Source organism: Zalophus californianus, chromosome 14, assembly GCF_009762305.2.
Source record: "Zalophus californianus isolate mZalCal1 chromosome 14, mZalCal1.pri.v2, whole genome shotgun sequence".
Classification (NCBI taxonomy): Eukaryota; Metazoa; Chordata; class Mammalia; order Carnivora; family Otariidae; genus Zalophus; species Zalophus californianus.
Genome location: NC_045608.1, coordinates 9470262 through 9497245, shown reverse-complemented (window position 1 = coordinate 9497245; position 26984 = coordinate 9470262). Strand labels below are relative to the sequence as shown.

The 26984-nt window shown below is 49.3% G+C and overlaps 1 protein-coding gene and 1 non-coding gene across 2 annotated transcripts; one reads left to right on the top strand and one right to left on the bottom strand.

The window, feature by feature from the left end:
• Window positions 1–1988: 1988 nt before the first annotated feature.
• ALDH2 (aldehyde dehydrogenase 2 family member) lies at window positions 1989–26915 on the bottom strand. Its single transcript, XM_035724018.1, has 13 exons — window positions 26734–26915; window positions 19854–19958; window positions 17641–17781; window positions 16492–16571; window positions 14057–14168; window positions 13437–13565; window positions 12887–13000; window positions 10912–11014; window positions 10152–10336; window positions 8302–8466; window positions 6462–6619; window positions 4835–4949; window positions 1989–2265 (listed from the first exon to the last, which is right to left on the bottom strand). Exons 1-13 carry the CDS (start codon window positions 26857–26859, stop codon window positions 2233–2235), a joined length of 1566 nt encoding a protein of 521 aa, XP_035579911.1. The 5' UTR covers window positions 26860–26915; the 3' UTR covers window positions 1989–2232.
• LOC113913391 lies at window positions 8738–8839 on the top strand. The gene has a single exon (XR_003517184.1). It is a non-coding gene; the product is annotated as a U6 spliceosomal RNA (small nuclear RNA).
• Window positions 26916–26984: the final 69 nt, after the last annotated feature.

Here is a 26984-nt window from a genome sequence, read left to right as displayed (position 1 = left end):
CACCCCATCCTTCCCACCCCACCCCCACTCCAGCAACCCTGTTTGTTTAGAACACCCTCTTCCTTTTATGTCCCTGTTTACTGCCACTTCCCCCAGTAGATTGGGTATGTGTGCCCTGAGGACAGGGACAGCCAGGTTCCGCTGACCAGCCCATCCCAGCTGCAGTGGGCCACCCTCAGCCCAGAAGGCCACCAAGCAGGATGGGAGAACAGGGGCGGGTTCAAAGCTTTGCTAGCCTCATGTGTCGTGACACTGTTGTTGCTGGTTAGCATCAAAACTAAAATACAGAATCATTTTATTGGCAGTGAACCCCATCTCATCCTGAAGCAACGAGAAGGGGAATGTTTCTGCTCACTGGTCATAAAATCCTAGACTCCTCATTGTGGCACACTGATTTCAGGTATGAACAACTGTGGAATGAGTAGATTTATTTGTATACATAACAATATATGCATAATCTAAATGATTAAGTTTATTCGTATTTTCTTAAATTTAGTAACACTGTTTTGCTTTCTTCTTTTTTACGATGCCTTCTATTTATGGCAGTTAAATGCAGTTTTTTTATGTATGGCAATAAAGTGCTTAATTTTTTTATCTAAGTAAGAGTCGATTTAAAGAAAAAATTAAATGATACAGGTATACGCATAAATGATAAAAATTATGAAATTTATTCAAATAAATCAGATTAGTCTTTAATGGAATAGGGATTGTTGACCAAGATGTGGCTTAGCCTGGGTGAAGTAAGCCAGGGGTCAGCCAGCGTGCTCCACAATCCCTGGACACTGTCTGCAAAAATGATACAGAAGGTGGATTTTCCCTAGGAGAGGATCAGACTTTTCCTCAAATTGTTAATCTGTGACCCAAACATGATCACGACCTTCACAAACTCCTACAGCTATTCAGCTTTTTGCTGATTCCATTGCTCACCAAGGAATCTTCAGATTCCTCATTTACTAATAATCCTTTTTTTTAAAAAGATTTTTATTTATTTGAGAGAGAGAGAATGAGAGAGAGCATGAGAGGGAAGAGGGTCAGAGGGAGAAGCAGACTCCCCGCCGAGCAGGGAGCCCGATGTGGGACTCGATCCCGGGACTCCAGGATCATGACCTGAGCCGAAGGCAGTCGCTTAACCAACTGAGCCACCCAGGCGCCCTACTAATAAGCCTAATTACAGGTCCCTTAACTAAAATAAGGCAGTGTTCTGGACAGGAGATTCACCAGGTCTGGTTACAGGAATACAGACCTCACTTAAGATGAATAAATAGACAGCTGGTTTCCAAATTAATCTCATGAAATTCATCAGCATGAACCTGTCATCAGTCTGACCCAAGTTTTTTAACTTAAAACAAGAACAAACCTTGGACGTGAAGTGTGTCTTTCCTGGTTGACCGCCCCCTCTCTGAGGGCAGGGCCTGGGAGTCCTATTTTGGTGACTTCCCTAGGGCCTAGCATAGGGCCAGCCACAGGTAGATGGGACAGAGATAGGAAATGAAAGCTATTTCCCCACAGGACAGTAGCCACAGTGTGACACACACACACAGAGGGGACAACATCCCTATGTGGTGGTATTTCCTTGGGTTACTGAGATGGACAAAGAGTTAACCAAAAAGTGAACAGCAGCATTGTTTTTAATGAATTTTAGTCCAGAGTACAGAGGAAGGCGCCAGCTGTTGCTCTGACTTGTTGGTACAAGTGTAAAAAATGGCTTTTTGTTCCCCCATAAAGGCAAGTTACAGAGATCTATCAGATGGAGAGGGTAAGACATTTGAATCTAATTTTGAAAAATCAGCCTGGAAGCTAGTACTGTTGGCATGTAAAAGGCTTTCCCAGTACCTTTGCTTCACACTCACCCCCATCTATCAATTAAAGTTCTGAGACTTTCTTTTTTTAAAAGATTTTATTTATTTATTTATTTATTGAGAGAGAGAGAGAGAGAGAGAGAGAGAGAGAGAGAATGGTAGAGAGAGAGCACGAGAGGGAAGAGGGTCAGAGGGAGAAGCAGACTCCCCGCCGAGCAGGGAGCCCGATGCGGGACTCGATCCCGGGACTCCGGGATCATGACCTGAGCCGAAGGCAGTCGCTTAACCAACTGAGCCACCCAGGCGCCCCTGAGACTTTCTTGATCAAGAGATTTTGTGAGAGAATTTCTCTTTCGAGACTTCTAGTGTACAAGTGTCAGTTTTCTTGGTTTTGCTGCTGACGTCAACCTCCGCCAGGAGTCGGCACAGTTCTTCAGGAGTTCTTCTGAGGCACTTTGACCGTGACCTGTAAGAGGGGTGGAGGGCAGCTGTTGAATCTTCCTGCTTTCCTGCAATCTGTGGGCACTTTCAGCTGGGGTGCTGCCGCGTACGAGCACAAGGGCTTCCTTTACCGGCCAATCGCAGGGACACAGCTAGGGCCCTGTTCTGCATGAGGACGTTCTCTGCCTCCCCTTAATCCAGTCATTTTTTACTGGATTTACTGTCCCGGGCAGAAGAGGGCAGGATTGCTATGGCATCTAGTAGGTAGCAGGGATGCTGCTCACGGAACGTCCCACGCTGTGCAGGGCAAACCCCACAACAAAGAATTACACAGCCCCAAATGTCAACAGTCTGAGCTTGAGAGACCCCGACCTACACCCGTATTTTCCTCCGAAAGAATCAAAGTAAGGGAAAAAATAACATGCTGAAGCTTACAGGTGAGTCAGTGTGTCAAGTGGTAAGATTCCAGACTCAGATGGATTTGGAGTTAAATCCCAGCTTTACCCCCTACTGGGCAAGGACTTCACCTCTGTGTGCCTCGCTTCCTCATCTGCAGGATGGGATAAAGACAGAATCTCCCTCCTGGGCTTCTTGTGAGCACTGATTGAGATAACCTGCATAAGGAAGTCTAGCAGATTCTGGCACAAAGCAAGCTCTCAGTAAAGATGAGTTCAAAAGAAGACATTTTCTCAGCAGTACCCCCTTGGCAAACTTGATTTCTTTTCTGAAAAATTTTTAATCCTATTTTTGTTAGGATTATCACTCAAGTTCCCCAAACTCAACAGCTTACACTCGGATTCCTGCACGAACCACCCCAACTCAAGCCTCCTCTTCAGGCTCTCCCTCCCACTGCCCTCCAGGCGATCCGGATACTGGGACTCCTGGGCCTCAGTCCTAGCACTGCCCCCCCCCCCCCACGCCTAAATAATCTCATCACTGTTTTGATGAACCGTTATAGGCCAGTGTCAGGTTCAAATCTGGGTCTTGCCTCTTGTATGGGACAATTTTATTTATTTTTTTAAAAAAGATTTTATTTATTTATTTGAGAGAGAGAGAGAGAGAGCACACGAGCAGGGGCAGAGGGAGGGGGAGAAACAGACCCCCTGCTGAGCAGGGAGCCTGACCCAGGGCTCTATCCCAGGATCCTGGGACCATGACCCGAGCGGAAGGCAGAGGCTTAACCAACTGAGCCACCCAGGTGCCCCTGGCACAATTTTAAATAAACAAGCAAACAGGTTTATTTTCTTCCAACGAGCTTCTTGAGAACACAGGTTATGGCTTAACACTGAGTACTGAATGAAGACCACGTCCACCCTTCTCACCCTGCTCCCCCTGGCTGGTTTGCGTGCCCTGAGCCTTCTCTTCCCCAATCCTGGGAAAGCCCAACTCAGCCCATTACTCTTTTCTTTAAATATCACTAGTGAGTTTGTTGCCTGGTTAAACTGTAATTAGTGTCCATTGTAGAGAAAATTCTTTTCACTTTGGTGTCCTTCTTTCCTGTCTTTTCCATAGTTATAAATAAAGGTACCTGAGTATACATATGTAGGTACAGCCTTTACATTGGGTTTATACTGCATGTATTACTTTGTATCCTGTCTTTTCACTTTAAAGGATGATTTTCCATGTCAAATATCCTACAAAAATATATTTTTAAAGATTTATTTATTTATTTATTTATTTATTTATTTATTTATTTGAGAGAGGGAAAGAGCAGGCCCATGTGGGGGGGGGGGCGGAGGCGCAGAGGGAGAGAGACAATCCTCAAGCAGACTCTGCGCTGAGCATGCAGCCCAATAGTGGGGCTTGATCTCACAGCCCTGAGATCGTGACCTGAGCCAAAACCAAGAGTCAGATGCCCAACCGACTGCACCACCCCAGGCACCCCCTACAGAAATATTTTTTTTTTAAAGATTTTATTTATTTATTTGAGAGAGAGAATGAGATAGAGAGAGCACGAGAGGGAAGAGGGTCAGAGGGAGAAGCAGACTCCCTGCTGAGCAGGGAGCCCGATGTGGGACTCGATCCCGAGACTTCAGGATCATGACCTGAGCCGAAGGCAGTTGCTTAACCAACTGAGCCACCCAGGCGCCCTACAGAAATATTTTTAATGGCTACTTAGTAAACCATGATTTGGGTGTTCCATAATTTATTGGGCATTTAGGTTACATTTGACTTTTTCATCTTTGAGAGATAATGCTGTGATGAATATTTATGGAATAATACTTTCTTTGTATTTCTGATTTGTCCTCCAGGCTATATTCCTTCCTATCACTGACATTAGGATATTGGTATATTTGTGGCCCTTGGTCTCTAATGCCTCATGGCTTGATTCTTATTAGGAGCTTTTCCCCACTGCTTCGGCCCACTAGGAACTTTCCTTCTTCTCAAGTCTTACAGAACTTGGCGTATAACAAAGCCTAGCAAAAGACTGTGTAGGCACAGTGGTGGCCAGGTCCCAAGTCATTTCTCATGAGACAGAGCAGAGACTGGGTCCTCGCCCTTTTCTGTAGATTCTGTGGCTTAAAACAAGAAACTAGTAATAAGTACTGATGGGGCCCCATGCGAAGGAAAGCTGAGAAGGCGCCCATACTCACGGTTTTCACTTCGGTGTATGCCTGCAGCCCATACTCTCCTAGCTCCCGACCACTCCCGGACATCTTGTAGCCACCGAATGGGGACTGGGCCCCAAACACATCATAGCAGTTGACCCTATAATATGAAACAAGATTCAGAAGTAACCTGTAGGAGATGTGTGTGTCATGCCCCTCCGGCCTCCTGAATGGCTCTAAAACATTACTGAGGATAGGTCGGACCATAGTTATAACCTGCCACGCAGGGGCCAAAAGCAAACTACATGAAATAAAGCCATCAGTCATCGCCCCTCATGATGTGGTCACAGATGACTGTTAGTAACAGGGTGCACCCCATCATAGCTTCCCATTTTAATGAATCGTTTTTGCTAACTAGGTACTTTTTTTGCAGTTCTTAAAAATTATTAAATTTTTTAAAAAATTTATTTGAGAGAGCGAGAGCGCGAGAGCACAGAGGGAGAGTGAGACGAAGGAGACTCTCTGTTGAGCAGAGAGCCCGATGCGGGACTTGATCCCAGGTCCCTGAGATCATGACCTGAGCTGAAGGCAGACACTTAACCGACTGAGCCACCCAGGTGCCCCTAAAAATTATTAAATTTTAATTGAATTTAAAATTCACAACTTTCAGGTGCACAATTCAGTGGATGTAGCAGATTCACAGTGTGGTGCAATCATCACCTCCATCTAATTCCAGAACATTTCTATCACCCCATAAAGAACCCTGTACCCAATAAGCAGTTATTCCCCACTCCCCCCCACCTCTAGCCCCTGGAAGCCCCTAATCTACTTTCTGTCTTTATGGATTTGTCTATTCTGGACATTTTATATAAATGGAATCACACAGTATGCGGCCTTTTGTGTCTGGCTTCTTCCACTTGGTATCACATTTGTAAGGTTCATCTCTGTTTGTTGAATGCATCAGCACTTTCTTCCTTTTTATGGCTGAATGATATTCCATTGTGTGGAGAGACCACATTTTGTTGATCCATTCTTCAACTAATGGACATTTAGGTTGTCTCCACCTTTTGAATATTGTCAATAATCTGGTATGAACTTCAGGTACACTTTTTTGTGCAGATGTAGATTTTTATTTCTCTTGGAAATACATACCTAGGAGTAGAATTGCTGGGTCCTATGGTAATTCTACATTTAACTTGCTGAGGAGCTGCCATACTGTTTCCCATGATGGCTGCAACATTTTACATTCCCACCAGCAATATGCGAGGGTTCAAATTTCTCCACATCCTCATCAACACTTGGTATTTTCTGTTTGTTTGTTTGTTTTTTAATTATAGCCATCCTAGTGTGTGTGAAGTAGGTGCTAAGCTCTGACGACCAGTATTACACAAGCTGTAGACCCTCAGCTCTGGTCTCCTGCTGTTGTCACTTGGTAAGGAGCCCCCACCCCAGTAATCTGTTTGCCCAAGAACAAAGCTGCATGGGCATATGTGCTGGAGGGAAGTTTCATCGCCTAGAGGAGAAGGGATGGGAAATCTCTATTATACCACACCCTGACCCAAGAGGAACTAAGCCCAGCACCCCAAATTCTAGGGTGTGAGCACTAGATTCCAGAAGACCCTGGCTTGGGGATGCCTGCCTAGGCTGTGAGGGGTTGCCAGGAAGCTCTTACCACACAGTGCCAGCCTGGAGGGCTTGGGACAGATAATTGGCCTTGTCCAAGTCCTTGGTGAAGACAGCTGCAGCCAGCCCATAGTTGGAATTGTTGGCTCTCCCAATGACTTCCTCTATGGTCTTGAACTTCAGGATCTGCATCACTGGCCCAAAGATCTGGGGTAAGAGAGTGCACAGTTGGGAGGCTGTAGCAGACACAGGAACCACCTGCCATGCAGCTTTCACAGTACAGAGCAGATCATTCCAGATCGAGCCCCCCAGACATACCCTAAGAGTTCCACAGGGAGACAAGAGCTCCCAAGTTCAATGAAACACAAAGGGAAGGAAGCTAATGGGGACCAATTACGTTCTATAGGCCACGTGCTTTACATAGCTGATCTTATTTCTGAACAATCCTGCAAGGTAGGGGTTTCCGGCATGTTACACGTAGATTTAGTTTCAAAGAATTTACATCAGTTTTTTCAGCAAGGCACACACTAAAAGCTGAAGAAGTAACTGAATGAAACAGGGTCTCTGCTCTCAAGACATCAGGGTTTATTTGGTACTTTCCCTGTCTTATTCCTGGCATGAGCCATTTCTTCAAGGAACCCTGGTTCTTTTTAGTGGAGAATGAGATTCAAAAGCCAAGTCACAGGGGCCAGATGTGCGGATGCTGTCAGGGTGTGGCCACTCTCAGCCCTGTCAAGGCACAGCCCTGAGGGGAATGCAGTGTTGGTGGTCCTGATGTAATCAGGGCATTAGAAGGAACCATTACAAGCTGTGTAATGAGTGCTGGGAGCCCACAGGAGCTCCTGGACCAATGAGGGGAGAGAAGGGGTGAGGCTTTGCAGAAGTGACAGCCAAGCTGTGATACTGGCCAAGCCAGAGCGCAGGTGGGGAGCAGGGAGGAGGGAAACAGAGTTCTAGGCATAAACACACCCAGCACCCATCCTCATGAAATCCCACTCTCCCCTAAAGGGAAGCAGGACTTCTTGAAAAAATGGCTGATTCCAGGACTGCCTGGGGAGTGTCGAGGCAGAGGCGGGAGAAGAGTGCCAGGACTCATCATGGTTGCAGCAGGACCGTGGGGTGGGGTATCATGTGCTGCGGGCACTGGCAAAGCAGAGGCACCCCCCACCCCTCTGGAAAAGTGATATTTGAGATTTCAAAAAAAGCATCAAAGTAGTCATGATGGGGAAAGAGGCAGAACTCTGTTGGACTTTCTTCCCCTGATTTTGCATTTTCATATTATTTTATTTTGAATTATACATGAATGGGAAATATTTTCTGTGTATAAGGCTGCTAAAGGACTAATCCACTGGGGAAGGGGAGCGCATGTGGACCCCGTGAGGGGAGGGAACACATCTTGCATACCTCTGGATCTCCAGGGTCTGTAGAGAGCCTGGCACATAGCAGGCATTCAATAAGTATTTGTGAAATGAATGAATGAGTGAGCCAGAGCTGCTGTCCTGCATTCATAACGAGTGCTGAGAGGGAGAACATCAGGAACCTTGCCATGTGGGGAAGTCACAGCCCTTCGGTCTAGTCCAGTGTCCTGCTTATATGAAGATCATAAAAGGGCTGAGCAAAACCATTCCTTGACTCATGGCTCGCAGGGACCACAACACAAAGGGCCTGGAAACCGCACAAGGGAATTTGGAAGTTCTCCCCAACAGTGGGTAGCCATAAGGGGTGGAAGAGGGGAATGACCAGATCAGATAGAATTGTAAATAATTTGTCTTAGGCACAGAGCCAGGATTTGGCCCAAAGCCAAGGGTTTGGGTCATGGTATGAAGACGCCAAACTTAATTGTCCACTTCTCCTAAGAACATTCCCCAGAGTGCTGGCCCCATGCTAACCTCCTCCCTGGCGATAGTCATGCTGTCTTGCACATCTCCGAACACGGTGGGCTGGATGAAGTAGCCACGGTCAGCAGCCGCCCCTCCACCACACAGCAGCTTCGCCCCCTCCTCCTTCCCAGATTTGATATAACCAAGGATCTTCTTAAACTGAGTTTCATCCACCTGCAGGAAAAGAAGTCCCAAGTTTCTGAGATGCTAGAGCCAGACCTCTAGTCCTAGCTTTAGGCTTAGAACCACACAGGCAATGAATGAGATAACTGAGCAACCACTGAGGCTTAGAAATAAGCAGGGCTCAGAAAAGGAATTACAAAGGGCCAATAAACGTAAGTAAAGGGTCAACCAACCTCATTAGCCTTCAAAGAAATGCATATCAAACCCATTGTTATTTTCCAACTATGAAGAACTAAGAATTCAAAGTAGTGAGAAAATAAATGTGCTTGCTTCGGCAGCACACACACTAAAATTGGAACCATACAGATATTAGCATGGCCCCTGCCCAAGGATGACACAGATTCGTGAAGCATTCTAGATAAATAAAATAAAATAGTAATAAGAAAATACACTGATGGCAAGAGTATGTTACATACATTCTAATATTCATATGCTCTCAGAAGGACTAATACAATGTCATACGTCAGTTGTATCTTAATTTTAAAAAAAGGCCTATAAGCTGGTACAGCCCTTGTGGCAGTTACTTTATTAATATTGGTCAAAAAATGAAATACTCATACCCTTTGATCCAGGTATTTAACTTCTAGGAATTTATTCTACATGTCACAATGGGACCTAAACAAGGATATTCTGAGCTCTGGAACCTGGGGAGTGGACACCAGCAGCAGACACCCTCAGGAGGATGGAGCCTGTTGAGAGGCACCCATGGGTCCCAGAAGTGGGACTGGTGGGAGCTGGGAGCACCCCTGACCATGTGGACTCCTTTCTTCTTGAGGGGGTGGCTGGGGGAAGCCAGCATAGGACCCTGTGGAGAGAGTGTCCAGGATAGGCGGCATCTAAGAACAATGCTGGAGTAAGGCCCAGGACATGAGAGGAAACGGTGGGCAGAGACACTGTGTTTCTTCTTGTTGTAATTACTATTGACTGTTGTTTTGATTAAAATGAGTATGTGCTCATGGTAAGAAAAAAAAAAAAAAAATATATATATATACACACACATATACATATATATATTTTTTATTTTTATTTTTAAAGATTTTATTTATTTGACAGAGAGAGACAGCGAGAGAAGGAACACAAGCAGGGGGAGTGGGAGAGGGAGAAACAGGTTCCCTGCTGAGCAGGGAGCCTGATGCGGGGCTCGATACCAGGACCCTGGGATCATGACCTGAGCCGAAGGCAGATGCTTAATGACTGAGCCACCCAGGTGCCCCTATCTATATTTTAAATCAAACATTTCAGAATAGCATAAAGTGAAGTAAAGTCCCTCTGCTACCCAGGCCATGGCCCTCTGCCCCACTCCCCAGAGATAACCATGGTTAACAGATATGTGTGTGTCCTTCTGGAAGATGCATTTTTATGGATGGCCAAGCTCCAGAAAGCACGCATTCCTTTCTACACAGATACTCCTAATATTTATTATGTGTATGAAAATTACAATCTGGTTTCCATTATTGATTTCCACTTCAAAGCTAGCCTGTGAGTTCAGGAAGGTGGTTATTACAGATGAGAGAAGAGTGGCTCAGAGAGGACATGTGGCTTCCCAGGAACACACAGCTGGCACATGGCAAAGCTGAGACTTGAAGCCAAGCCTGCCTGCCTCTGAGTCTGAGACCCCCTCTGCTTCTCCATGCTGGCTCTGGACACCCAGACCCATCTGCAGCAGCCGCGCTTACCTGCGGCCCCTGCTCAGTCTGGCTGTCAAAGGGGTTCCCGACCACACGAGACTTGGCCCGGGCAACGCTCCTCTCCACAAACTCGGCGTACACATCTTCTTGCACAAAGGTCCGGGAGCCCGCACAGCAGCACTGGCCCTGGTTGAAGAACAGGGCGAAGTGGGCCTGCTCCACAGCCCAGTTCACTGGGGAGGCAGAAAGGCAGCCATGAGAAGAAACGGAGGATGAGCCTGGCCCCAGTGTCTGCTTACCCTCTTAACCCGTTTATGCCACCAACAGTGCCGGCCAGGACAGACCTGGTCTCTCCCTTCTTGCGGTGTGGACACCCAGCAGACAGACACAAAGAGAGAGGAGGTCATGGCCCTCCGTGGTAACAGACACAAGGGTGGCAGCAGGATCCACCCAGCCAGCCCACAGCAGTCGGGAAAGGGCAAATCAGGGGGCGCCTTGGCAGGACCAGGAAAAGGGATATGAATATGAGGAGGAGGAGCAGTCTGCCCCGAGAGACAGCGTGCAGTATGGCTGGGCAGCTAAGTAGCACAGCCTGGCTGGATGGTGGGGAGCAAAGAGGAGAGAAGCCAGGGAGAGACCAGGTCATACAGGCTGGAGGGCCATGCTGTGGACTCTGACCTTTGTCCTGAGGCCCGGGGGGCAGACACTGAGTCCAGAGGTTGCTGAAGCTCACAGAAGTGAGTGGAGCCACAGTATGGACAGCTAGTGGCTGCCTTCGTCCCACACCTCCTCCCCGCAAAAACCTTACTATCTGCATCTGACATGATGATATTGGGGCTCTTTCCCCCCAGCTCCAGGGTCACTCTCTTGAGGTTACTGCTCCCTGCGGCAACCTGGACTAGGCGGCCAACCTGTGGGGAAGGAGAAATACAGACAAGCTCTCAGGAGGAGGAAAGAAGAACGAAATGCTCTTTTAGACACAGGACAGAGGACCCCACAACATGAGGGAGCAGCTGGATTACAAGAGAGCTGGAGAATTTCACCCAATCTAGCTATTCACTTACCACTGCTGCCCCAGCCCTCTGAGCTCCCAGGACGAGAGTGACCATAACCACATGAGCAACATGGCCTCTATATACCAGACACTGTGCCAAGTGCTTCGTGTTCATTTAGTTCAATCCTTGCAAAGACCTCAAAGATTGGCATGACTCTTTGCCTTGCTTTAGAAATGTGGGAGCTGCTGCTCAGAGTGGTCAAGTCACTTGCCCAAAGTCACACAGCTGGTGAATGTGGAATCAGAATTCACACGTGGGCAGCGTGAGTCCATCACCAGGTCAAACGACTATCCTGCCCCCTTCCCACAGTGTTGTGAGTGTGGTCCCCCAGCTCAGGGCACGCTCCGTGGGGGCAAGGGTGGGCTGCTCTTCACCTCTTTATTCCCAGAGCCTGGCACAAAGCTGCCTGGAACCTATCTGAACGAACACATCTGTCTCTGTCAGGAAACCATCCCCTCTGTGAGATTCTCAACATCACCTCGAGGCATTGATTTAGGCAGCAGCAAATCAAGGAAAGAGCTGGGACTGTGCTATCTTGGGCTCTGTTCCTGCCCTCCTGGAGCCGCCATCACGGTGCAAAGACCGGACGCTAGATGGTATCTATCTCCGGGGGAACGGCTTGAAGAGTTACCGTAGTCAGTGTGCTTTCTCTGGGGCCATGTGAGGAAGCCTCCCAACAACTGAAGGAGAGGAAAAGGTTACTCTTCAGAAGGAATTCTGTCCCTGCTTTGAAGGAGATGATGTTGAAGGAATCACCAGACATCTTACTTGTCCTTGTTCCTCCAGGGCCTGGCACATAGCAGCAGGATACTCCTCATTCATCGTTCATTCCCTCCCTGAGCACTTACTCTGAGCTAGACCTTTGCTGATCCCCCTCACTCCCTAATCTGTGAGGTGGGTGCACTTATCATCCCCATTTTACAAATAAGACAGAGGCTTTGGGAGCCTAAGTGACTTGCCCAGGATCGCAGAGCTAGTAAGTGCCACTGAAACAGTAAGACTCCAGAGCACCTGATCTTCCCACTACACCATGCCCACTGTCTCTACTACCTCCATATGGCCATCCTCATTTTAAAGACAACAAATGGAGGCCCGAAGATATTTGGTGAATCACCCCATGTCATAATAGCGAGGCTGGGATTTGAACTCATGTCTTTCTGAAGCCCATGCTCTATAACTGTCAGGGCACTGCTGGTCAAGGAGCCTGACACAGCCAAAGGGCTTTGACCCTGGGCAGGCGGTCAGCTCTAGACTTTTTTTTTTTTAAGATTTTATTTATTTATTTTACAGAGAGAGTGAGAGAGCACAAGCAGAGGAGGAGCAGAAGGAGAGGGAGAAGCAGGCTCCTCGCCGAGCAAGGAGCCCGATGCGGGGCTCGATCCCAGGACCCTATCCCAGGACCCTGGGATCATGACCTGAGCCAAAGGCAAACACTTAACCGTCTGAGCCACCTAGGCGCCCCAGCTCTGGGCTTCTTGAGGTCTAGACGGTCTCAGCCTCTTTATTCCACGTGGGATGCTGGCCCCACAACAGCAGCCAGAGTGTCAAGCAACCCACAGATGGCTCCACCCGACAGCTACTGCCGGCACACGTGGGGCCCCTCACTCAAGCTCCTCAGAGGACCCTCCACACAGTACCCAGAGGCGAATCTTCAAAGCGTCATCCTTTGAGGACAGTGGGAACTTGGGCCAAATGTGCCACAAGCTTGAGGTCCTAGTGATGCCTTACCTCGGTGGAGCCTGTGAAGGCCACTTTGTCCACATCCTCATGGGAGGTGATGGCGGCCCCAGCTGTGGGACCAAATCCAGGAATAATATTGACCACGCCAGGAGGAAAGCCAGCCTGTGGGCAAACAGCCAGGGACACTGGGCATCATTCTCCTGCTCCAAAGGGCTTGGGCAGAAGAACACACACCCCTCCCAGAGAGGCTAAAGCAGCCTGCCCGGTACCCAGACAAGCCAACACCAGTCTGTGGGGCACTGCTCAGGGATTCCAAATGGCACAGCAGAGAACCTACTTTTCGGGGTTCCCTGGGGCTGTTGTCCCTCCCCAGTGGCATTCTTCAAAGGGGTCTGGCAGTGAAGCTCAGTGTAGAAAACAGGTAAGGAGGGTCATTTCGGCTGGTCTGTGATGATGTACGGGGGGTGTAGGGGAGGTTCAGTCCCTGCTCTACAAACACCTGCCCCACTTTGGGGCCCCCGAAGCCCCTCCTAAGAACCCCCAAGGAGCCAGCCTGTACAAGGGCATTCAGAGGTCAAGACTGACACAAACCACACACCTCCTTAATCAGGTTGGCCACATAGAGGGCAGTCAGTGGAGTCTGCTCAGCTACCTTCATCACAACCACATTTCCGGTCGCCAGGGCTGGGCCGAGTTTCCAGGCTTGCATCAGGAGCGGGAAGTTCCACTGCAATAAACAACAGCTGCTTCTGTAATCGAGCTGGAGCTGCGCCCACCCCGGGGAGGGGGGCCGCACCGACTTCTCCGAGCCCCTTGTGCTACTCGCACAACTTTGCTGTGAGTTGAAAACGGATGGACACGGCAGGTGGATGGGAGCAGGAGCGACTCAGGCTTCTTAGAGCTTTTCCCATACTAGGCTCCGTGCTATGTTGTTGCCTTGTATCACCCCTCCTGCCCTAAGACAGTGTTGTGTTCCCTTCTGCTTTTCAGATAAGGAAACCGAGTCTTACAGGGATCAATGATTTGCCCAAAGTCAGAGTCCACGCATGGCAGCACTGGATGGCTTTGTTAAAGTCTGTGTTCTCACCCACCACCCAGGCCGCCTTCCAACAGCAGCCCTCAGACCCTCCCACCTGTGCAATCTCCCTGTCCCAGATCGCTGCATCTCAAGGCACTCCTAATAAGCCTTCATCTGTTTATTAGGAGCCTACCACTCACCGGAATGATCTGCCCGCACACCCCGACGGGTTCATGGCGGGTATAGCTGAAGAAGTCCCCATCGATGGGAATAGTTTTCCCGTGGTACTTATCAGCCCAGCCAGCGTAATAACTTAAAAAAAAAAAAAAAATCCAAGCTTAATCAATGACTGTCAGGGACCCCTGTACACCCTGGCAGAAAGACAAGACTCAAACAGGCCCCTTGTAAGGCCCAAACAAGCCCAGTTGCCCTTGCCCTTGGCTTAGTCCCAGAAAGACTTCCTAGGGTCACAGTTCCACTCTGGGCAACTAAACTCTAAGCCTCAGAATCACCTGGGATGCTTGTAAATAACACCACATTTCAGGAGCCCACTTCCAATTTACTCAATCTGGAGCTCGGAGGCTGATCCCTAGGAATTGGTATTTTTCATAAACATTCAGATTTATTAAACTGTGACTGTTGAAGCAGGCCAGCACCACAGATTAGCATTTGAGAACCATGGGTCGGATCTGGTGAGGAAGCGAAAACCTCTCTAACGGCCAGCACTTTCTGTATGCAGACCTCAAAGTAAGACTGAGGGAACAGTCACCAGAAACAAATCCTCAAATGGCCCAACCCCTCATAAAGCCTCCCATCTAGACACACAGGGGACAGAAACGCCCAGCACCTTAGAGTGGGGGAGAAAAGAGCAGTGTGGGTTTCCAGCTTGTAATGGTGACATTTTCAGGGAAGCAGGAAAAATGAGAGAAGGGGAAAGATGGAAACGTGGGGTAAAAGGAAGAGTTCTGAAATGAGTGGGATGGCAACGCGAGTCTGAGCCCCACACTGACCTGGCTTCGAACACGGGTCTGTGAACAGCTAGGGAGTTGCCAGTCTCTACAAGGGAAGGCAGCGCTGGCTCCCTTCCTCCCAGGCTGTATGATGTGTGTTTTGCAGGCCCCAGAATGGTTACCTAATCAGCATAAAGGCATATTCCTAAAACTCAGGAGGGTATAGGACTAAGCCCAAGCTTCCCCAGGCTGCTCTCTCTAGGGTACCCTCACAGCGCATTCTAACCTTGGCACTACGGTCATATGAGGCTGGAAAATTCTTTGCTGTGTGGGTCATGCTGTGCACTGTAGGCTTTTTAGCAGCCTCCCTGGCCTCTAAGCACTAGATACCAGTAGCACCCTTCCTTCCCCCCCCTTCTGTGACAGCCAGAAGTGTCTCCAGACATTGCCAGCTGTCACCTGGGAGACGTGACTGACTACCCTGGTTGAGAACCCTTTATGTTGTCCAACCGCTACTTTTCTGGCAAGGCTTCTTCCCCTCCACCTCTGTCCACAGGGTCACAGGGGAGTACTCGTTATTTGCGCAATGATCCGTCCACCCAGACCACAGCTGGTCAGACTTGAGGCCAGCCAATCAGGGTGGCATCTGGCCCCTGAATCTGGCATTAAGACTTCGGCATTTGGCGCTAGGATAAGGAACTGCAGTGTAGTCAGTAGGATCCCGCATCCAGAAGCCAGCCCAGGTGTGGGCAGCCAGGTTCCAGCACACACACTGGCCCTGACAGCAGCCAGGGGGTAACTGAGAGAAGAATGAGGCAAGAGCGCTAAGATGGGCCACAGTGAGGCTCAGCGGCCTTCTGGATCTAAGACCCCCAACTCTGCAGTGCCCAAGTCAGGCTGAGGCTTCGTTACCTGCAACCCCAAAGACCCTAACAAAGCTCTTATTCTTAATCCTGTATTTTTTGGGCATTAAGATGTTTGATTAATCCCAAAGCCAGCAAGAAGGAAATGATAAAGACTAGAGCAGAGAGAGGAAAACAATAGAGGAAATCAACAAAACCAAAAGTGGGTTCTTTGAAAACTCACCAGATTGACAAACCTTTCACTAGACTAAGAAAAAAAGGCAGAAGACACAACTGAAAACCGAAATGAAAGCAGGGACATTACCACCGACCTTACAGAGATAAAAAGGCTTATAAAGAGAATATATGAACACCTGTAGCCAGCAAATGAGATGACATACATGAAATGGACAAATTCCATCTAACATAGAAATTACCAAAACTGCCCTGAGAAGAAAGAAAAATGCCTATGAGTAAATTACAACTTTGATATTGAGGGATTTTCTCCTAAGATGGAGTCTCATAGAACATGTTTCTACAACTCCTGTGATCCTGTTAAATTATTCTATTTCTGGGCGCCTGGGTGGCTCAGTTGTTAAGCGTCTGCCTTTGGCTCAGGTCATGGTCCCGTGGTCCTGGGATCGAGCCCCACATCAGACTCCCTGTTTCATGGGAAGCCTGCTTCTCCCTCTCCCACTCCCCCTGCTTGTGTTCCCTCTATCGCTGTGTCTCTCTCTGTTGAATAAATAAAATCTTTAAAAAAATTATTCTATTTCTGGCCCCCACAACACCTGCTCCCCTGGGGCATGGCCAGAACAAAGAGCCGGAAGCCTGAGCCCATACCGGAAGCATTTGAGAACCATGTCCAGATCCACCAGGTAGGAGATGACATAGGGCTTGCCGTTATCCAGGGTCTCCAAGGCCTGAGAAAAGAGAACAGTCAGCACTGACATGCAGGCACAGGACTGAATCAAAGCAATCGGTGACGACCAACGCTGACGCTTAGCACAGACCAAGAAGGGCTGATGGGCTACTTTGTGCCACTGAATGCCATGGCATGTCTGGCCCATCGCCCCTCCCTCTTCCCAAGACAGGAGAGTGAGGGGTGGGGAGAGGAACGGTGCACCAACTTCACGTGCATGTGTTTTCCAGGTTCTGCTCTAAGCCAAATCCAGGGGCTGGGGGTAAGAGACAAACATGGGGGCTGAGAGAGCAAAGCGCCAGTGACTAATGACATGTAGCCTCAGTCACAAATGTTAAGAGTGCTAGAAAGGAGAAGCCAGGCTGCCCAGCCCAGTCTGAGAAACACCCTCTAGCCTAAACCTGAAGGATATGTAGGAGGTAACTAGGCAAGGGGGAAGGTACAAATGATGACAAAATGAAAAGCACCCCAAGCAGAGAGAAGAGCATGTGCGAAGGCCCTGATGACTCAAAGAAGCCGGACAGTCAAGACGCTGAGGGAAGGCTGGTGAGCTGAATGGTGTGTGTGAGGGCCATGGTCCAGCATTAGTTGGGAGACAGAGTCAGACCAGGCGGGGCCTTGTAGACAATGATGAGGGAACAGGACTTTACCCTAAGGATATACAGGATGCCATGGAAGGCTTCAGAGTGGAGCACCATGGTATAATTTGCCTTCTAGAAGGTTCACTCTGGCTGCTATATGCAGATTGGACTGGGAAGAGGAGAGGGTATTGGCTCTTGGTTTCTTCTGCCTCTGGCAGCCAGTGAGAAGGCCCACCACACAGAGGGGCTCCGAGGGAGGTGTCCATCCTCGGCTCCCCATTGTGGCTCCCCTTCCCAACCTGTCTCCTCTTTCTTAGGGGACAATGAGAGGCTCCTCTGGTTGGTACAGGGGCATACCCCAAAAATGTCCAGCCTATGCCTTTCTGACCAGTTACAGGTCAGCAATGCAGCCCCCTTTCCTGGCTGGCTGTGGGATGCTCTGAGCCTATTCACCACATGGGATGAGAGGGGAGGGGGCTGAGAACTCACTGCTAGGTAGGTCCGGTCCCGCTCAATCAGATCAGCCAGGCGGTTCAGCAGGCGGCCCCTGTCAGACGCATCCATGCGGCGCCAGGGTGAGCCCAGCTGGAAGGCGGCCCGGGCAGCCTTTACTGCCCTGTCCACGTCTTCCTGGAAAACACCCACCAAGGCAGCTCAGGCCTTCTCAGCACTAACTGCCTCCAGTTACCACCCACCCCGCTGCCAAACACCCCCATGGGACTTCAGTCAACGCCTGTGTGGAAACTTGCCCCAAACAGCCCTTCCCCACCACGAAGGCCCTGCCTGTGGAGCTTCAGATTCTCCTTGCCCTCCTTTCACGGAGGGAGTGAGGATCCTGACTGTTAACGTTTCTTTATTTTCATTTCAGAATCCCCCAAAGAGTTTTGGAGGGAAACATTCAGGGCTCTGTGCTTAGAATTTAACCATTTTCCCCCTCTTCCTAAGAAAGCAAGCCCAGAGAACTTAAGCATTCCTTCTAAGATGACTGGCAGTCTCCACAAAATGCAGGTTTAACCAGCTTCCCTCTCCTTGGAGAAGCAGTAAAATCAACACAGCTAGCAGTTTTCGTACAGGGAGAGGTGCGGCAGGAGGCTGGAAGCGTGGTTTTCATGGATATTAGACATATTTACCATCAGACTACCCTATAAGCCAGAAAAGTACTATATTCACATTTGCTTTTAGCAGAGGGAGCAGGGCTTTATACATGAATATAGAAAACTGTCTTAAAGCAGAGGGCAAGAGGCATTCTTAAAACATTTTCAATGCCTTTTCTTTTTTTAAGATTTATTTATTTTTTAAAAGATTTTATTTATTTATTTGACAGAGAGAGAGAGAGAGACACAGCGAGAGAGGGAACACAAGCAGGGGGAGTGGAGGAGGGAGAAGTAGGCTTCCTGCCGAGCAGGGAGCCCGATGCGGGGCTCGATCCCAGGACTCCGGGATCATGACCTGAGCTGGAGGCAGACGCTTAACGACTGAGCCATCCAGGCGCCCCTCTTTTTTTTTACGATTTATTTATTTTAGAGAGAGAGTGAGCATGAGTGGGGGAGGGGTAGAGGGAGAAAGAGAGAATCCCCCACTGAGCGCGGGAGCCCGAGGTGGTGCTCAGTCAGTCTCACAACCCTGAGATCATGACCTGAGCCAAAACCAAGAGTCAGACGCTCAACCGACTGAGCCATCCAGGCACCTCTCAAGGCCTTTTCTTTAAAAAAAGAGAGAGAGAGAGAGAGAGAAGATAGTAGGAAGGGAAAATGAAGGGGGGGAAATTGGAGGGGGAAATGAACCATGAGAGACTATGGACTCTGAGAAACAAACTGAGGGTTCTCGGGAGGGGGGTGGGGGGACGGGTTAGCCTGGTGGTGGGTATTAAAGAGGGCACGTTCTGCATGGAGCACTGGGTGTTATGCACAAACAATGAATCATGGAACACTGCCTCAAAAACTAATGATGTGGGGCGCCTGGGTGGCTCAGTTGGTTAAGCAACTGCCTTCGGCTCAGGTCATGATCCTGGAGTCCTAGGATCGAGTCCCACATCGGGCTCCCTGCTCAGCAGGGAGTCTGCTTCTCCCTCTGACCCTCTTCCCTCTCGTGCTCTCTATCTCTCATTCTCTCTCTCTCAAATAAATAAATTAAAAAAAAATCTTTAAAAAAAAACTAATGATGTAATGTATGGTGATTAACATAACATAATAAAATAAAATTTAAAAAATAAAAAAATGCTCCATAATTTGAAAAAAAATTTTTTTTACTAAAAGTCTAATTTTTAGTTGTAAAATTATTATTACTATTTTTATTGCAAGTATGTATAATTCCAACATAATGTAAATACACCACCAACACCAGACTAGATCTCAGAAGACCCAAATTCTAGTCCACGAGATTCCTCCATCTAGATGTACGCCTCCCTTCTCTGACCTTCAACTTCTAGGTCTAGAAAAGAGATTGGATTAGATGTTCCCAAATTTAGTTCCAAGTCTACAATTCCACCGCTGTGTGAATCACTGAACCCGGGTATAATCTAGCACCTTTGTCGGAAGGAAGAGTTTCTGTTGATTCATTTACTCAAAAGATATTCATTGGCATTTTTGAGTTATGAAAATAATACACACCTGGTAAAGTTTCAACCACATAAAAACATAATAAAGTACACAATGAAACCACCCTTGCCTGCTCCTGCCCTGAGGTAGGTCACCAGTTCTCACCTTGTCTCCTTCGGCTACCTGACAGATGACTTCTCCGGTGGATGGATTGATGGTGGGGAATGTTTTCTTGCTGACAGCATCATGCCACTCATTGTTTATGAAGATCTATGAGAAGGAAGAAAGTTCTCAACCCAACACTGACAACCAGCGATGTGGGAGGAAAAAAATCAGAACACATAGGAATTAGCCTCAGAGTGATGTGGTGTGAAGTTTCAAGCCCCAGCCCTGGAGACAACCAGGTTGGAATGCCCCCTCTGCCAAGCGACCTTGGGTAAGTCATTTGCCCTTGGTTTCTTTGATCTGAGAAATGAAGAGAATGTGTCTACCATAGCAGTTGTCCATACTGTTGTGCAACATGTCAAAACTCGGTGGCTTAAATAATCCATCATCCTCTCATAATTGTGTCCACTGATGGGACTTGGCTGCACAGGGCTTGGCTGGGCTGACTCATGGGATTGCAGAGCAAGGGTGCATGGGGCTGGATGTGCACGAGGGGTTCTGCACCACATATATGTCTGCTTGGGCCTCCTGATTGTATGGCAGACTCAGGCTCATCAGCCTTCTCCCATGACAGCTGGCTTCCCCAGACAGTGTGCCGAGACCCACACAGAAGCTGAAAGGCTTCCTAAGATCCAGCTTCTGAAGTCACACGGCCTCATTTCTGCCACCAAACTCCACTGGTCGGTGTGAGTCACAGGCCCAGTCCAGATCTCAGGGAGGGGAGAGAGCCTCCGCTACTCCTTGGGAGGAGCAGCAAAGAATTTGCAACCATCTCTACTCTACTCTAGCACACTACTGCGCAGGTTTGTCGTGAGAACGGGATCAGATTATTCTTTTGACCATTCAGTAAACATGCAGTGAACACCTGTGATGGGCCAGGCACTGTTCTAAGGCTGAGGACACAGCGGCAACCCAACCCAATAAAGACCTTTCTCGCTCATGGAGCTGGTGTTCTGGTGTAGAGAAGCAAGTAGAGAAGCAATACACAAGGCAACCTCAGATTGCAGTGGTAGGTACAAAGGAGGAAAACAGGACCCACAAAGAGTACTAAAGTGGGGGAAGACAGAGAACTTTAGATGGGATGGTCGGGAGGGTCTCTCTGATAAGCAGGTATTTCACTCGAGCCCTGACTGATGAAAAGGAGCCAGCCACAGGAAGAGCAGGAGGATAAGCACTCCAGGCAGCAGGAAGAGCAAGTGCAAAGGCCCTGGGGGTAGGATTTGAGAAAAAACAAAAGTGACCAGAGTTAACTGGCAAACCAAGAACGAAGTGCTAGGACATGGGATCAGAGAGCAGGGTAGGTCCTGTGAAGAAGCCCTCAGTTCAGCTCCTGGCAGCAATCATTGCTAATGCCATTGTGAGGATTAACAGCAACCACGTCTGGAGAGAGACCGTTCGCTGGTTTAATGAGGCCAATGTCAGGGGAGGATGGACGCCTCTTCACTCACTCAGAGAAAAGGTCCTTATCTAAAGCTGCCTAATCAAGTGCCAAAATTCACTCTCTGCTTCTAAGAGCCAGGCAATGGCCTCAAGGGAGACCAGGGAAAACTCTCCCAGCAAGCTGTTTCCCTTCCGGATGGGGAAGCTGGTGTGAGGGTCGGGGACACTTGGTCACTTCGCCAGGGCTGAGCAAAGGTCACAGTCAGGGTGAACATCAGTTCAAGGCCACTCTGCCTTCCTTCCTCAAGGGCTCTCCTTGGCCCTAGCATCCCAACATGGCCTGGCTCTGGCTCAGGACCCTGGAGGGTCATCTCCAGTTACTCTGGGCCAGAGTCTAGAACCACAAACAAGACCAAGCCACCAAGCAAAGCCGGGAGTTTGGCCAGGGCCAAAGATGTGGGGGCCAGCAGGGCCCAGGGAGGGCTGGCCTGGCTCTGTGGTCAAGAGCAGGGTCCGGACGAGCACCCGGATGAATCCAGGGCTCCTGTGATCCTAGTTGTGTCACATGGGGCACGGGACTTCACCTCACTCTGTAGTGAGAACCACCGCAGTACCCAGATGGCACGTGAGGACTCCAGGTGTATGCGCCGAGCTTCGCGGGGAGTAAGTGTGCAATGCTGTGGCGGTTCTCGTGGGACCAGGTGGCACAGGAAGGAGCTGGTTAGGAAAGGGTCTACCAGGGGTCACTTTCCCAGGCTCAAATCTGGTATTTTGGCACAATCCCCACCCCACCATCAGGGCGGAATCCACAGCTATACACCTCAGTAAAAGTTTAGCAGGAGCACGTAGGTAAATATCAGCCAGTCTTTGGAAGTATGTTTGTGTGGATTCACATTAGCTGGCTGTTCATTTATCTTGAGAGAAACAGACACCTTTGTTGCTGAGAAGCAGGCAATCAGTAGTTTCCAGTGGGGGGATAGGGTGTGGCAGAAAGAGGTCTGGCTCGAAGCCCAGTGGCCCTGAGTTCCAGTGGGCCAAGCCCTGTGCACGTGCTGAGAATTGGCTTCCCCCTCCTGGTGAACTCCAAGGCCTGTGCTCTTTAGCTGCTTCTCCTCCAGGTCCGGCCTCCAGTCAGAGCCCAGGTGTGCCTTCAAGGAGGTCAGATTGTTTCCTAATCTCCATCTTCATGGTTTACATACTGCCCAACTGCAGGTCTGATTTTGAGGTTTTATTCTGGGTAGTGTAAAAAGTAACCACCTCTAAGCCACACAGACCTGGGTTTGAATCTTGCCTCTGCCCCTCCCCTCACTGGCTGGGGCCTTGGGCCAATCCCTCCACTTCCAGATGCTTCATCAATCCCTCAGGAGAATCTGTCTGGGGCTGATGTGAGGATTAAATATAACAGGGGTATAAAGCTCCTGAGCCAGGACTCTGCACACAGTGGCTCTTACCACAGCAGTCACTATGACAAAGCTCTGGATCCTGTGGCTCTCTCAAGTCAAAGATTTTTAGGAACAAAAGTCAGGCAGATCCGTATACCTTTGCCTGTGTTATTCCCTGTACCACCGCACACTAAATTAGTTTGTCCCGAAAAAGTTTTCATTGTTATTTTGCAAAGATCAGGAAGTAAGAAGCAGAGAGGTAGGCCAGTCAGCCGAACCCCCAGTCCTCACCCCTTCCTCCCTGGGCAGGGCCCACGCTGTTTCCCTGATCTTAAGACTAGGACCGCTCCCTGGCACCTATTTGCCTTTCAAAGCCCTGAACTTGCTGGGTCACTCTCCATCGTTGAATTTTCAATAATCCATCCTTCTTTCTCGCTGATAAAATAAGCCTGAATTTGCCAAGCAGGAACCTAGACTCTTCCTTCTGTTTCTAGTTCCCATTTCCCTCCTCCTAGAGCCAGCCTTCAGTGGTCTTCCTGACTCGCCCTCGCTCAGGGATGGGGAGCAGGCTAGCAGTTGTCTTCATCCTGAGCCCCGGCCAAAGTTCTGCTTCGAGCGAGGAGAGTTTCACCACATCCACTTAAGTAAACACAAGGGCCAATATCAGGCCAAATGTTTCATAACCTCCTGGCCCGAAACCCAAAGCTTGACCTCCGTAACAGGCTTAACTCGGTCACCCTGGGTGGGCGTTCTCCCCACTCACACTTCTTCATATCCCAGTGACATCAGGAGTTCACGCTCTGAATCTGGGGACTGCTGGCAAAATTCCTAGAGCTTTTCCATCAGCGTGCTGTGTTTTCTCCATATTTTAATAAATATGTCTCCCTTCGTTTTGCACAAGTTGGACTCACTCATCCATGCAGTCCCTCAGTTTTAACAGAGTGCCATGGCCATGCTGGGCACTGAGTGAGAAAGCAAAGTCCTGGCTCCTTGAGCTTAAGTCCTGGGGAGGAGAGACGCAATCAATAAGTAGACCAACAAAGCGAGAAGCAGAAACAAACCAGCAACAATGAGGAACAGGCCAGGGAGTCAAATGGCAACTGAGGGGGCACCTAAAGGAAGAGCTTGGGGACAGGAGGAAACCAAAGGGCCCGGTGGCTGCAGAGTAAGGGTGAGGGATAGGAGAAGGGGGCTCTGGATCCCGCGCCTGCTGTGTGTGGGGGTACAGAGGGAATGGGACAGAGGCGGGAGCGTCTGCTCTGAGCAGGGATCGACTTTCTAATTTCTTCACTTGCTTTTCTCAGTAACAGTTTTTCTTGGACATTATTCCACAAGCAGATCGCCCCATTATTTTAAGCAACACAGCAGTCCTCAATATGAACAGACCACAGTTTATGTAAGCATTTCCTACATGTGCACTTTTAGGATGGATTTCACTGTTCCTGACAGCACTGCTGCAGCAAACAGCCTTGGATGCGCATCTCTGCGAACTTGGGACAGATAACTGTATAAATACCAGAAAACTGCTGAGTTAGAGGCTAACGTAATCCTTGGGCTGCCTCCAGAAACCTGGGTGGTGTGGTGGGTGCTAGAAGCTGCGGACCCCAGGGAGGAGGCCTAACCAAGGCGAGGACAGAGCAATATTCCAGTGCCACCCCCACCCCAAGGCACTGGACAGTCATCATCTGTGCAAGGTCTTCAAAAACAGGTTCAGTGGTGTTCAGTAGCTCCAATTTAGCAGACGGGATGCATTCTAGAAAGATTTTAATTCAAGCTTTGATGCATGAAAGAATTGGGGATTTGTGGGGCCCTGCGTAGCTCAGTTGGTCAAGCCTCTGCCTTAGGCTCAGTCATGATCCCAGGTCCTTGGGATCGAGCCCCACCTTCGGGCTCTCTGCTCAGCGGGGAGCCTGCTTCACCCTCACTCGCTGCTCCTCCCCCCTGCTCGTGTTCTGTCTCTCTCATGCTCTCTCCATCTCAAATAAATAAAATCTTCGAAAAAAGGGGGGGCGCCTGGGTGGCTCAGTCGTTAAGCGTCTGCCTTCGGCTCAGGTCATGATCTTGGGGTCCTGGGATAGAGTCCCTCATTGGGCTCCCTGCTCTGCGGGAAGCCTGCTTCTCCCTCTCCCACTCCCCCTGCTTGTGTTCCCTCTCTCGTTGTGTCTCTGTCAAATAAATAAATAAAATCTTTAAAAAAAAAAAAGAATTGGGGATTTGTTACCTAGGAAATCTACATCCCTAGAATATGTTACTTTCCCCAAGGGTGAGGGAGCAAATGGGGCTGTTTTCTGTCTTGGGGAGATTCTTGCTGGCATTTGCTTTTTCTTTTTTTTTTTACATGTTTTTTTTTTTTTATTTATTTATTCATGAGAGTCAGAGAGAGAGAGGCAGAGGCAGAGGGAGAAGTTTTACAGTACTCTGTATTTTTTCAGTGAGCAACTGTTACTTTTATGATCTCAAAAAATGTGATAAAGGAAAGAAGCTGCAGGAGACTGCACTCCTCTCCAACTCACATGCCCAGACTAAGTCTGGAGAGCAGGACTCACGCTATCTACAAGACACTTAACGTTTGGATGCCATTTCCTCACTTCCATGTGACCACAAAGGAGGAAGACCTTAATTAGATCTTGTGTCCACAAAGGCTTGGGGTGCTGACACCTTTCCCTTAAGGATATTTCTGTGTGATTTTTCTGATGTTCAAGTCTTCCAAACATGAACTCATTAAGCAGCCTACCAAAAGAACAACAGCGACTGCATTTGGGGCTTGTGTTACCCAAAGGAAATTTTATCTTTTGTTTTTATTCCCTCGCAAATGACCATTTGTAACTCCTTACAATCACACAGATGTGCCTTTACCCACCACCTGTGTGCACATTTGCAGCCCAGCTCTGGGCCAGACAAGCAGGTCCACTGTTGAAAGTAGTCGGCCAGGGATCAGCTCTATGGCATCCTAAAAATCAGCAATTACCCCTCTATTCCAACCCTGAGTTGCATCAATAGCACAGAATGTTCTGGTTAGAGGCTTTCTCTTGGGAGTCTAGATGTGAACCCCAACTTTGCCACTGGCTTCAATCTTTGGACAACTCACGAAACCTCTCTGTAACTCAGGCTGTTCATCTATAATAATGGAGATGATCACAGTGCCCACCTCACTGGTCTGTTGTAAGGATGAAACAACAAAACAGAATGGTGCCAGGTGCACAGAGAATAGCTGTTATTGCTGTAAGTGCTCACCAAGTGTACCAGGCCCGGTGCTGACCCACTCACCCACTTCCTACTTTACAGAAGAAGAAATTGGAAGCTCACAGAAGGGCAATTTGTTGCACATACAAAACGAACTCTTTTCACAACGATTTCCTTCTCTGTGAATTCCAGCACCTTACCCAAACTCAAAGATCAAAAGAGAGACTATTCCAAAGTCCTGCTTGAGCAAGAAATTGGCCTCTGGGAATCGGTGTGATCCTGGAAAGCCCCTCCTTGGTTTGCTGGAAGAAAACCTGATCCTTGGAGGGCGCGGACACCATTTGCGGATGGCGCCCCGGAGGCGAAGGTCCCGCACCGTTTCCCCATTCCCAGCAGCGGACCCTGGGCGCTCCCGGCCGAGGGGCCTTGGCTTTTTCCTTAGCGAATGGGTGAACTTCAGCTGAGAAGGCCCCCTCCTTTTCTTGTTTTTCCTTTTGGACTTACTTGGACGTGGGCAAGAGTGGAGGGATAAGAAATGACCAAGGAAAAGACAGAAAAGGTCCCGCTAAGCCGGACTCGGATGGAAATGTCCTCTGGGTGGGTGATGGTGAAAGCCCTCTGCAGACACTGCGGCGACTAAGAGGCCGAGGGGCGGAGAATGGAACCCCGAGAGTTGGCGCAGGAAAACGGACGGCGGCCGGACGAGAACAAATAAGGGGCCCAAGTCACAGCTGGAGAATGGAACAGGGGTTGTCAGAGGCGGTGAAGGGGCCAAAATGCTCGCGGGAAGAAAGGGAAGGTGTGCGTAAAGCCCAAAGGCAGCAAACCTCTGGAGCCCCAACTGGGTAAACTGGAGCCCAAAGAGACCCAGGGCCTTCCCACCCGGCGGGCTCCTTATCCCCGAGAGAACAAAGCCCCGGGGCCGGCGGCCTCACCTGGTTGTAGAAGACTTCAGGCTGCTGGTTGGGGGCCGGCACCGCCTGGGTGGTGGCGGCCGACAGGAGACGGCGGCCCAGGCGGGGCCCGAGGCCAGCGGCGGCAAGCGCAGCGGCGCGCAACATGTTGCAGAGGGCGCGGGAGTGCAGGACGGTGTATGCCCGGCGGCGGACTGGCGCTGCTGGGGCGGTGGAGGGTGGAGCGTGGGCGGCGCGTCACTGCGACCGCGACCTCTCCCCGCCCCTGGCGC

Coding starts and splice junctions, on each gene's coding strand:
- ALDH2 (XM_035724018.1), bottom strand. CDS start 26,859: ATGTTGCGCGCCGCTGCGCTTGCCGCCGCTGGCCTCGGGCCCCGCCTG. Junction 13,001..13,436: donor TGGCCAACCTGATTAAGGAG/GTGTGTGGTTTG, acceptor GTTTGCCCACAG/GCTGGCTTTCCTCCTGGCGT. Junction 11,015..12,886: donor CCTTCACAGGCTCCACCGAG/GTAAGGCATCAC, acceptor CCTTCCCCACAG/GTTGGCCGCCTAGTCCAGGT.